The sequence below is a fragment of the Dryobates pubescens genome, chromosome 23 (genome assembly GCF_014839835.1).
Source record: "Dryobates pubescens isolate bDryPub1 chromosome 23, bDryPub1.pri, whole genome shotgun sequence".
Taxonomy (NCBI): domain Eukaryota; kingdom Metazoa; phylum Chordata; class Aves; order Piciformes; family Picidae; genus Dryobates; species Dryobates pubescens.
In genome coordinates this window covers 7,681,975-7,694,435 of record NC_071634.1, presented here as the reverse complement: position 1 = coordinate 7,694,435, position 12,461 = coordinate 7,681,975, and the positions used below count along the sequence as shown (strand labels likewise).

At 43.1% G+C, this 12,461-nt stretch overlaps 1 protein-coding gene across 2 annotated transcripts in view; it reads left to right on the top strand.

Annotated features, from left to right (window-relative positions):
• SH3BP2 (SH3 domain binding protein 2) overlaps nt 1–7,359 on the top strand; it is a 34,280-nt gene extending 26,921 nt beyond the window's left edge. For both annotated transcript variants that reach the window (XM_054172344.1, XM_054172343.1), the window contains exons 5-13: nt 486–556; nt 914–1,002; nt 2,677–2,742; nt 3,267–3,849; nt 4,798–4,906; nt 5,257–5,312; nt 5,895–5,976; nt 6,206–6,265; nt 6,499–7,359. In XM_054172344.1, coding sequence (XP_054028319.1) covers nt 486–556; nt 914–1,002; nt 2,677–2,742; nt 3,267–3,849; nt 4,798–4,906; nt 5,257–5,312; nt 5,895–5,976; nt 6,206–6,265; nt 6,499–6,636 — 1,254 coding nt within the window. In that variant the 3' untranslated portion in view covers nt 6,637–7,359. The remainder of the gene's footprint in view (nt 1–485; nt 557–913; nt 1,003–2,676; nt 2,743–3,266; nt 3,850–4,797; nt 4,907–5,256; nt 5,313–5,894; nt 5,977–6,205; nt 6,266–6,498) is intronic.
• The last annotated feature ends 5,102 nt before the right edge of the window (nt 7,360–12,461 follow it).

Below are 12,461 nucleotides of genomic sequence, written 5' to 3'. Positions count from 1 at the left end.
AGATTTTTTCTTTATTTTTAGCCAGGGAACAAACATTTGTATGTTAAACCTTTGATAAAGTAGAGGAGCTGTTCAGTGAAATCCATCACCCATAAATGTACAACGAAGAATAGAATAGAATAAACCAGATTGAGAGAGACCTTCGAGATCATTGAGTCCAACCTATCATCCAACACTATCTAATCAACTAAACCACGGCACCAATCACCCTATCAAGTCTCCTCCTAAACACCAGTAGCTGGCTTTGGAAATAACAGCTTGAAAGTTTCAAACTGAAAGTTGTAGTGTTTGATTCTGTTCTTGCACTATTGTAGCTAGTCAAACATTTGACTGGTAAGTTGTCACCCCAAAGTCAGGGATAAATACTGCTTCAGTGTAGGCTGCTTGCACAGTTACTCTGTTGTTGCAGAGGACAGATAGTGTGCATCTTTGGTGAATGATTTAATGATGGATGTGTTGAATATTGTATTTTTATTCTTACTTAGAATTGGATGCTGTCCTTGAGGAGGGAAATTGATCACTACCATGAGAAGAAAGAAATAGTAACAGAATTCAGGTATAACCCTTTAATCATTATTTGTTTTTCATCACTTTTTTTCAGTAGCTCTTGACAGTGTTTTTTAGGCTCTTTGCATCTAGAAGTAATTTATTATTAAATAAAACCAGGTACAGTAAGGCCCAAGCATAAAAGGGCTTCCATACTACACAGAGAATACCAAGACAAAAAGAAATCCTTTACTAAAAGAACACTGAAAAGAAAGCAGCTACATATCTGGCTGTTAACTGGGAAACAAGAACAGTTTACTTCTGCTTTTCCAGTGTTCCTTTGCAGTGCTGCAGCCCTGTAGCAGCCATCTTCACTGTCCCAAGACACACACAGTGATGCAGAAGTTCTGTGGCTCTTCTTTTGCAGTGACTCTGGCTCTGATGCAGACAGTTTCTATGGCTCAGTAGAACGTCCCATTGACATCAAGTATTCTCATCATTCAGCAGAAAATGAAGGTGACAAACTCAGACACTTACCAATACGATTGATTTGCTTATGTGCTGCTTCTGAATTCTGCAGGAATTACTCCCAGGGCTTTAGCAGACTGATCCAATTTGTAACTAGACGTTTTCTTTTTTCACAAGGGTGTGTAGTTGTAATCTTAAAGCAGGAGCACATACTCTGTGCCCTAAACCATTAGTTACCATTGGTAACTAAAGACAGTCAGGTCTTTCAAGGAGGTGTCTGTTTCAGCAACTGACTTCTAGTCAAGAGATGCGTTAGTAAAATCCAACCTGAGGGGCCTCGCCTCAAGGTTCAGCAGAGTTTCTTCACCAGGCATTTTCCTACCTGCCCTGTCTGAAGGCAAGGCTGACTGGAGCTGCTGCTCTCCTTTGCTGAGAGGAAATGCTGGGCTGTTTCTCCTGGCTAGGACACAAACCTCTCTGAAATCTCTAGGAAATCTGGTTCAGTTGCTGCAAAGCAGAGGAAACCCTCATCAGCATTGCACGCAGCGTTGAGTGTAATACCTTCTGTGCTTGTGGGAGGGAAGAAGGGGATGCCACAGCAATTGTGTTAGGAAGCCTAGCAGAGTGCAGATTAGGAAAACTAGAAGAGCTAACTGATTTTAACCAATGACTCTTACCTTTTTAATGCATTCCTCTGGAGAAATGCTGCCTATTGCCCTTGAGTAGAATAGAATTAACCAGGTTGGAAAAGACCTCAGAGATCATCAAATCCAACCTATCACCCAACACCATCTAATCAACTAAACCATGGCACCAAGCACCCCATCCAGTCTCTTCCTAAACACCTCCAGTGATGGTGACTTCACCACCTCCCTGGGCAGCACATTCCAATGGCTAATCTCTCCTTCTGTGAAGAACTTCTTCCTAACATCCAGCCTGAACCTCCCCTGGTGAAGCTTGAGACTGTGTCCTCTTGTTCTGGTGCTGGTTGCCTGGGAGAAGAGACCAATCCCCAGCTGTCTACAGCCTCCTTTCAGGTAGTTGTAGAGAGCAGTAAGGTCTCCCCTGAGCCTCCTCTTCTCCAGGCTAAGCAACCCCAGCTCCCTCAGCCTCTTCTCATAGGCTCTTCCCATAGCCAGTGAGGAAGAATCACTGTCTAGAACCAGCATGTGTTGCATATCTTGATTATTGTGACTTAAAGGCCCTGTCATGGTGCACTTTTGTTGTTGTTGCCAGAGCAAGTCAGAAGTGTTAATTGTCTTGTAGTCACTAGACTTCTGTATTGCAAAATTCTTACATGTTTCTGTGTTAAGATTAGGTTAAGGTTAGGTTTAGGGGATTATTTGTTTTTCCCAACTGGTTTTGCCAGTGCATCTCTGTAGTTGTCTCTGCAGCTGGCTGGAATTTTTCAGGAAGGTTGTAACAGTAGAAAGTCTCACCAGAAACTAAACAGTAACTTCAAAGATGGCTAAAACTTAATGTGCAGTGTAGTTCATCTCTGACTGTTCTAAGTGATGGCTTTCTTTACTGACATCAAAACATAAGCAAACTCCAGTTCCAAACAGCAGAGAGGTGGACCAAACCTTGATTTTACTTTTTTCCCCACCTCTTTTGAAATTGAACTGGCAAATACTTGTTTATTAAAAAGCAGTAGGTACTCAATACTCCCAACTGGTTCCAGGAGTACTTACCAGCATCTGACAGATTGATTTTTATCTGCAGATTATGACCAGGAGGAAGAGGATGAGTCTTACCTGCAGCCAGATACCTCTGACATAGTGAAAGATGGTATGGGATTTCTTTCTTTCCCTTCAGAAAAGACCCCCAGGGAAGGCAAGATTCATGTAGAATGCCAGATTATCATTTTGGCTTGGTTGTGTCTAAAGCATTGCAGGTGGTAAAATGACTGAAGTAATGCACAGTATTGAATCTTGAGAGCTGTTTAGGTTCAAAAGTTCTTAGTAACAGCAGCAATAATTTACCAGAAGCATCTCATGCCTCTGAGTGCATGTGTTCCTGCCCTGGAAGGACCTGTATCTGGTGGTCAGTCTGGAGCAGGGCCAATGCTTGTACTGTAGCATCTTTATTTTTAGCAAACAGAAAACTCTTTGCTTAGTCATCAGAAGCTGTGCCTGAGTCAAAACTGCAGGAGTTTACTACAGCTAATTGTGCTGGAAGTTAAATGCTTATCAGCATCTTAGGTAGTGTCAGACCAGATGCTGATAGAATATCAGAAAACAAATGTGAAAAGCCCTCTGATGTGATACATTTCCCCTCAGTGTGTCGTGTGTTTTGGGTGTTTTCTTCCGTAGATATGGTCCTGCCCCCAGCCTACCCACCTCCACCAGTTCCTCACGTTAGAAAAGTCACTTACTCAGAATCAAGGGCAAACTCCTTCTCTGGCAAACCTTCTGCACCAGTGCCACCACCCCCACCTCCTAAAAGAAGCTTGCCTGAGATCAAAGTGGAGGATCTCTTACACACCAAGGAACCCCAGCTGCAGTGCCGGCCTGAGCCTCACCTAAAGATGCCATCCCCCAGCCGCAGACCCAGTGAACAGCTGCCCCCTGTCCCCCCTCTCTTCAAAAAGCCTGCATGTGCCAAAGAATCTTCCTCATTGCCTCCAGAGCCTCTGCCTCTAGCTCAAGTCCTTGCTACTCCAGAAGGATGTGAGAAGCTAAAAACCTTAAACCTTTCACCACGAACTCCTCCTCCAGTACCAGGCAATAAACCCAAGCTGTCACAGCTGACCGAAAAACCAGTAGAGCCCAGAGTGCCAAGAGAACCTGGTAAACCTGGACTGTTTGTACCACCAATGCTCCCCAAACCACCTGTGCCATGCCACCAGCCTCCTGCAATCAAGATGAGACCAGAGAGGTCATGTCCCCAGTTACAGTAAGTATGAAACTCCACAATTTTGTTAGTTAACTCCGTCAGACAGGTTCCTCAGATCCACATCAACATCTGTTCCCATTCCCTCCAGCACCCCTCTTGTCCTCTTGTCTTGTGCTTTTTTGCCTCTGTTTGTTACTTGAGAATTTTGCAATGAGCTTAAGCTTCTGAAATGGTTCAGAAAGAAATAGCAGATCAACCAAACTTACAGCCAAAAATTAGACCAAAATTTTGCAGTTCATTTGGTTTCAGGTCTCTTAAAGACTTAACAGCCTTTGATTGCTGTGAATGACTGAACCAAAATGAGCCACACAACCAGTTTTAGGCTTCTGTGGAGCTAGGAAATGTATTTCCTTTCATCTGAAGATCAGCTTTAGTATGGGATGTGGAACCAGTTATGGTGGTGAGTTAGATAAAATGCTTTTGTCCATTGGATTGTTGAGCAGCTCTGAAGAACAAGATGTTTGGACTGTAACACTGATGTGTGAGAATAGGCTGAGAAAACTGCCTTCATTCAACCCTTAGGAAGGCTGAATGGAGATTGCTGCCATCTGCAACTACTTCATGGGTAGGTATGGAGGAGACAGAGCAAGACTTCAGGGATAGGATAAGAAGCAATAGGCAGAAGTCACAACTTGGGAAAGTACAGCTAGAATTAGGGAAAACTTTTCACCATGTGGATGGTGAAACATCAGAACAGATTGCTGTGGAATCTGCATCCTTGGAGATACTCAAAACTTGACTGGACATGGCTTCCTGAGCTATCTGATCTAGTTAGACCTGCTTTGTTCAAGATCTTGGACTCAATGAACTCTAGAGGTCCCTTCAACCCAAAATGCTAAACTGGAACTTGTTCTGCAGTTCTAGTTGTACTTTCCCTTCAGTGGGCTTTGTATATTTGCTCTGTTTTCCTGAGGAGATGTCCTTCAGTTTTTGTTCTCTTTCTGACAGGAGATCACCACCAGATGGACAGAGTTTTAGAAGCTTCTCATTTGAGAAACCAGCACTACCCTCCAAGCCAAATCAACCTGATGATGATTCTGATGATGACTATGAGAAAGTAAGAGCAAGAAGATGATCCATGCTCAAAGAGTTCTTTTTTGTTCTTAGGTTACACTTTGAGGAACATCAAAAATTCATTATTTCAGGGAAAAATAAACCAAAGCAAACCCACAAACCCCAACTTTCTGAAAGCACAGAGCTGCGGGATTTTTTTCTTTATTAATTTGTTTGGTTTGGCTTTAAGAAATGCCTTAATAAATTCTGGGTTTTAATACTGGATGCAAAGGAGGATGAAGTCTAAAGTAAATCACCATTAATAACTTAATCTACTGGTGGCTGTAGTTTACTTGCATAATGAGTTGCTAGCACTTTTTATGTGGTGATTTATTTTCTGCATAATTTTTACAGGTTGGGCTGCCTGCTTCAATATTCCTTAACACCTCTGAATCCTTTGAAGTTGAAAGGTATGATGGGACTCTAAAATAGGTCTTTAGACGTCCTACAAAACCCTGCACCCAAAGATGATTTTGCTTGGTATTGTGTTTAAATTCCTTTAATGTGGAAATCACCTTTAGAGGCGTTATCTCAGTGTTCATAGAACCACCTTGGTTGGAAAAGTCCAACCATTCTCCAGCTCTACCAAGGCTGGTGCTAAACCATGGTCTTCAGCACCACATCTCTGCCTCTTTGAAACAGCTCCAGGGTTCAACCACCTCTCCAGGGAGCCTGTTCCAGGGCTTGAGAACCCTTTCAGGGAAGAAGCTGCTTCTAATACCCAGTCTATGCTCATGTAGCAGTTGGAATTAATGCTACTTGCAGAGTGATTTTGCTCCATCTGGAGAAGGTTGTTCTGCCAGGATGCTGGGTGGAACAGAAAGCCAGATTTCTGTGCTGGTTCAGATGCTAGAAGGATGAAATTCTTCCAGCTCTGATGTACTATGAATGACAACTGAAATAGAGAGTCGTAGAAGAATTGTAAGCATCTAGGCATTTTACTTACCTGAGTCAGGAAATGCTCATCTGTGAAACTGCTGTTTTATTTGTAGGACATTTAAAGCTAATAGCCCCCGGGGACAACCACAGAATGGCTTGTACTGTATTAGGAACTCATCTACTAAGCCTGGAAAGGTAACTTGCAATTGCTGCATCTACCCCTCCAAAACCCTTTTTTGTTTTAGAGTTACTGTATCTTTTGTATGATAAAATATCTAATTAAAATATGCTCTTTCCTTAAAGCAAGATAATCTGAGACAATCACTATCATAACCTGAGAGACTTGGGTTGTAACAGATTCTTCACTACACTGACTTAGAGCTTGTTAGCACGGACTGAAAATGTTGCATTTGTCTTCTTCAAGGTATTGGTTGTGTGGGATGAAACTGCAGAAAAAGTGAGGAACTACAGGATCTTTGAAAAGGTCAGTAGTTGCACTGTGTATTCACATCTAAATTTCAGCTCCAGTCACATCCTAAAGGAAGGAATCTTTAATTCCTGAGTTTAATTTGGAGTTATTTGTGTGAGTAGTGGGCAAAGCAGTAGCTTGCTTGAAAGAATGTCTTTGTTCTGGTGATGATGTTTGGGGATTTTGTAAAAACACCTGAGTTGGAAGAGTTCCTGCCAATGGTGACACGTGTTCTTGTTCTGCAACAGGACTGCAAGTTTTACCTGGATTCAGACTTCATGTTTTTGAACATGGGAAGTTTGGTCGAATACTACAGCACTCATGTCTTACCTAGTCATGACAGCCTGATGCTTCGGTGTCCTTATGGCTACTCCACACCAAGGTGACATGACTGGTGTAATTCACTGACTTAGAACAAATGGGTTTCCTCATGCCCTTGGATTCAACCTGGTCTCCTGCCATTGTTGGAGATCCCACTGTTTGCACCCAGGTTTCAATCATTTATTCTCATGAGACTTGTATGGAAAGTCCATTGAGTGAACTCTTGGTAGAACCTTATAGTCCACACTGGTGGATTTGATGGTCTTTTCTTTTAAAAAGATCTGGACTGGTGAGGCTGTGAAAGCTGTCCATGAGACCTGCACCTTCCATAAAACTGCTGCTATTACTGATCTCCTTGGAATGTGGAAGATGGACATGAACTAAGAGGTGACCTGAAAACAACCAGTACAGAGAAGGGTAACTTGTGACAGTGTCTCAGCATTCACTTGTGACAGGGAATACTAACACTGACTTGAAGGCACTACTCCTGGTGCTCAGCTGGGAGGTTTTGTATCATTGGGATAGTTCACTTTGTATCATTTGGATTGTTGACATGTAAATGATGAAGACTTTGCAAATAATTTGGTTTATTATAGGTGAAAATGTGGCTTCTTTTTGAGCCACCTCAGACATAAAGGTGACTTGTGACTGCATTGTCTGCAGTAACCAGTCCCAGCCCTGTCAGCTGATGTGTTGATGGCATCTGACATCACTTCATGATGTGCACTTCAGATACATGTGGAACAATGGAGATTTGGCTTTCATGGGAGCCCCACTGGAAGGGTTGGTGCCACATGGGTATGAGAAAAGAGAAAGGACTACATAAGATGAAGGGGGAAAAAGGGGAGTCTTTTGAATACCCCCAGTTCTGCCTAGCAGTTTTCTCTCATGTTGCTGAAGTCAAGGATTCTTTAAAACAAAATGTAAGCAAAGCCCTGAAACTATGAGCATGGTGCTTCTGTCACCCCAGGAATCTCTGTGGTCAGTCTCCTAGGATCAAGCTGTAAGCCCATCCTATCTGTTCCAGGGCAGGTAGTCACCAGGAATTTGTCCATTATTTGAATTGCTCCTCAGTTGGTAGTTGCATGCAAGTTAAATGTGGTTTTAGCATCCTGTCAGCACTGTCCGTGATGAGCATTAGCATGGTGCTGGTAGCATTTGTACCCTAATATTCTGGGGACAGATATCCTAAAACCAAGAGCTTGATATTCATGCCAAAATGAATAAAGAAGATAAATCTATTTTAATGACCCCTTAAGTAAGCTGGTTGATCCAAAAGTACTGTTATAATGGTCTCATACTCTAGTAATGTTTACACAACTTTTAATGACAGTTCAAGTGATGCTGTCACTCCTGGAAGCAGGAGAAGGTATCTCATTTCTGTCACTCTACATCTGTATCCACAAACATCACATTTCAGTTTTAATCTTGTTGCAGTTAGCCCCAGCTTCAAAAACTTAACCATTCTAGAATAAGAATTTTCTTTTTCAGGAAATAATAAACCAAGATTTAATCCCTAAGGGATTTTCCTTAATAAAGAGATGCAATATTAGGATGATACATAGGAGTGGAGGCAAGAAACTCTGCTTCTGTCTTTGCAAGAGACACAGCCATGCACAATATCAGTATTTTGGCCTGTGCTCCTGCTGTAATAGGTTTTGCAGAATCCTAGAATGGGTTGGGTTGGAAGGGACCTTTAGTATCCTCTAATCCAAACACCCCTGCCATGGGTAGGGCCACCTCCTGCCAGAACAGCCTGTTCAAGGCCCTGTCCAACCTGCCTTTGAACACTGCCAGGCTTGAAGCCTCCACAGCTTCTCTGGGCAACCTGTTCCAGTGCCTCAGCGTCCTCATGGGGAAGAATTTCTTCCTCAGGTCTAATCTAATCTAATTTATGTGCATAAAGAATATGCAGTAGCTGAATTTCAGATTCTGTTGAGTATTTGGTATTTTCTCATTCCTTTGATTTTTAAATCACTCCCTCTGGTTCACTGCCCTGATCTGATCCACTCTGTAAAGAAGGCTTGGCCAACAAAGCACTTAAGAAATATTTGGGCATATAGATAAGAGCAGAGCTAGCTCTAGTTCCTTGCAGTATTTACACAGTGTTTACAAAGTGGATTTTCCTCTGGGAATAGCTGACTCCCATGTGCTATGAGCATCCTACTCAGTATCTGACAATGTGCTCACCTTTGGGGCTCAAGTATTTGATTTTATCTTTGCAACCATAAGCTCTTCAAAATTTTCAACTACAAATCCTTCTGTAACCCAATAGATGTAAAAGATGACACTGTCTTTACCTGCATAATGCAAGGTTTGCAAATATGTACATTTTAATGGTAATTGCCTTTTTTTATATATATATATAAATGTCTTTATTTCTGAAGTGGATAAACTTTCAATGCCAGCTCACTGAATGATGTGCAGTTGTCTTGAACTTCACAGGTGTGTTGTAATGTTTTTGTCTGTAGCTGTGTTAAATCATGCTTGATCCTTCTAACCCTGAAGTTAGAAAATACAGTTTTCAGCCCCCACTAAGACTCAAATCTTCATGCAAGCAACACTCTCAGCAGTTTCCCATTCTGCTCCTCAGTGTGGCTGGGGGTGGAAATTACCCCTTTTATTTTTCCCCCCTAATTTCTTTCAGCATTTCCTGAGCACAGGGCTGAGGACTGAAGCATTCATTTTGTCTGTGGGCACAAAATAGAAGCATGGCTGTAATACAAAGAACAGCTTGGAGGAATTGGAATATCTGAGCAAGAAAGCCAAGTCTCCAGTGGTGTTCTTTAGCAGCTTGTTTGGGAAAAGAGGACCTTCCAGTTTCCCAGCACCACTCCTTCTCAGCAATGTCAATAGAACCTGGTAGGTCAGTACAAGCACAGCAGGCTTCCAGCCTCCTAGGCTTACACAGAATTGTTTGGGTTGGAAAAGTCCTTTCAGATCATCGAGTCCAACCATTCTCTAACTCTACTAAGCCTGGTGCTAAACCACTTTAAGTATTCCCTAGTGCAGAATTTCACAGCAGCAAGAGCATTCACAGCCTCTTGTGCTTCCATACTTGGGGAAGTTTGAAAGGGTTGTCAGGATTTCTGACTCTTTAAGTTGATTACTTTGGATCTGGGGACATCTGCTGGTCAGCCTCTGCCATGCAGGGATCCAGGAAACGGGAACACAGCTTCTTAGTCTGTGCATAGACCTCATTTGGATACAAATAAATCCCAAGTGACTTTAGATAAAAGCTGGAGATTAAAGCTTAATTTCAGGTGGAAACTCGATGGGCCAGGTCTCTGCAACCTCAGATGCCTTTTGGCTCCCCTTTCTCATATAAGCAGCAATGTTACTCAGCAAAATTCATGGACTCATCAAATGGTTTGGGTTGTAAGGCATCTTCAAGATCATCTAGCTCCAAATGCCCTGCCATGGGCAGGGACACCTCCTCCTAGACCAGTTTCCTCAAGGCCTCATCCAGTCTGCCTTTGAACACTGCAAGGCTTGGAGCCTCCCCACCTTCTCTGGGCAACCTGTTTTAGTGCCTCACCACCCTCATGGGTAACAATTTCCTCCTCCTGTCTCATGTCAATCCAGCTTCTTCTAGACTGAAGCCATTACCCCTGATCCTGTCACTCCATGCCTTTGTACAAAGTCCCTTTCCAGCTCTCCTGTAGCCCCCTTCAAATCCTGGCAGGCTGTTCTAATTTCCCTCCAGAGCCTTCTCCCAGTTCTCTCAGCATGTCTTCACAGCAGAGGTGTTCAGGCCCTCAGATCGTCTTTGTGGCCTCATTACTCATAGGAAAGTCTTTTAACCTAGATGATATTGAAGCTAATTGAAATTTATATTCCTGTTTACATTATTCTTAAAATATACTTTGAGGTAGAATTTACATAATGGACATCTGAGCACCACCTCAATTATGTACATCACAGATTATGACAGAGTTGTTCTGAGCATTAAATCCTTCACCTAGCAGCAGGTAAATCACACAATGTTGCAATAGTTTCCATCTTAGTAGTCAACTCCTTCAAGTCAAGGAGGATTTTTTCCTAGCAGGGGGAGTGTTTGAGAGGACCATGATTACAGCCTCTCAGATAGGAGAGCTCATAGTTCTTTTACTATAAATACTCAAAGCACCAGAAATCACAAATGCTACTTGAAACTTATAGAGGAAATAGCATTTGAGCTCACTTGAAAGCTGGATGAACTGAAGTGCTGATGTTCTATGGGCTTAGTAGTCAGTATCATGCAGAGCTGGCCCCAAAATCTATCCATCAGGACTTCCATTCCTCTGTCTCAGTTACAGAAGGGGCATGACTACCCCTCACCTGTACCTTCTAGCTTACAGCATCCAGTCACCAGGAGTGGGTAACCCAACCTCTCAGGTCCAAGGCATGGCCCCAGGGGGTGTGTAATCTCAAAGAGAGCAAAGAACCATTTCTAAGGTAACTTTACTCACACATACCTCTACTGGAGCTGGTGTGCACAGAAGTGAGAGGAACTAAGTGTTTGAAGAATTTGATCTCTGGATGTCTCAAGCCAGGGAAAAGCATCTGACCCTTCTGTAATCTGCCACTTTTTGTGCCTTTTACCAGAGGCAGAGCTGGTGCTTGTACTGGGAAGCTGATGGGCTCTTCAATTCTCACCTTGAGTGCTGTGTGTGGATGGAGGTGTGCATCTTTTCTGAAGGGCAGTGAAGCTGCCACAGCAAAAAGGCTGTATGCCATGGAAATGTATGGAAGAGGATGAACAAGGGGAAGATGTGCCAGGTGTGGTCTCACAAGCTGTGTTAGGCCTCAGTGCTTACCCTATACTTTAGTTGAGACCCTGCAAACCTTCCTGCTTACCTATTTTTCCAAGTAAATGCCAGCCTCTCCCTACTGACATTAAGATAACCCATGACATTTAAAAAGGCATTTAAGCTCAATAATAAAGTTCTTTTGCTTTGCTGACACCTCCCAAGGAAGTTTCAACACTAAGACCCCTGGGAAAAGCAGCTGAGAATTCACATTCTGACGTTGTAGTTAGGGGAACCAAACTTTGTTCAAGAAGTGGAGTAAAATCTGTGTTGAGATGTAAATGAGTGATCCCAGCAGACATGCAAGACCTGCCCAAACAACAGACTCTTAGGATAGAACAGTTCTGGCAGGCCAAGAGGGAAAGATCTGGTTTGATACTATTTGCCACATTATAGGTAAGAAAACTGATCTGCATCTGCTCTGTGGAATGAATGCACCCCATGTAAAGGACATATAAATGTCCTGATGGTTGGTTTGTGATATCAGCCCAGTACTGTGCTTCTCAAGGTAGCTGTAAACAGTTTAGCAAAGAGCACTAATGCCAGGAAAAGATGTCAGCTGCATAAAACTACTCTTTATGTCTTAATGCAGAAGTGCTTTCTGGTATTGTCTTTGATGCTGTATTTCTGCTGCACAGCCAACTGCTTTGGTATGTGTGGGTATGTGCCCTCCCTTATGGTTCTGCCCAAGTAACTTGACCCCACCTTCCTGCTCTTCCTGCAGCTGGGCAGGGGCACCTCAGGAACCTAGTTAGGCCAGAAACAACTCATATATCACCTGTATCAGTCTGGGGCTGCAGACTGCGTTGGCTGAGTGGGCTGATTCATCAGAGCTGGCCTTGGCCCCTCCCTCAACCCCCCTGTTTTTTCCATCAGATTAGCCAGGTCAGACAGTGTCTTCTCTGGCCTGGTGATGAAGATTTGTGATGCAAGGAGTAGGGTGATGGCTGGAAGGGGACAGCAGGAACCTGTGACCTTGGGCAGGTCACAGAGTAGGACAGAATAGAGAGGTAAAGGAGCAGCACTTCTCTGCAGTGTTTCACCGTGAGAGTGAAGAGGTGTGATGGCAAAAGGCATCCTCTGATCAGCCTAAGCTGCTT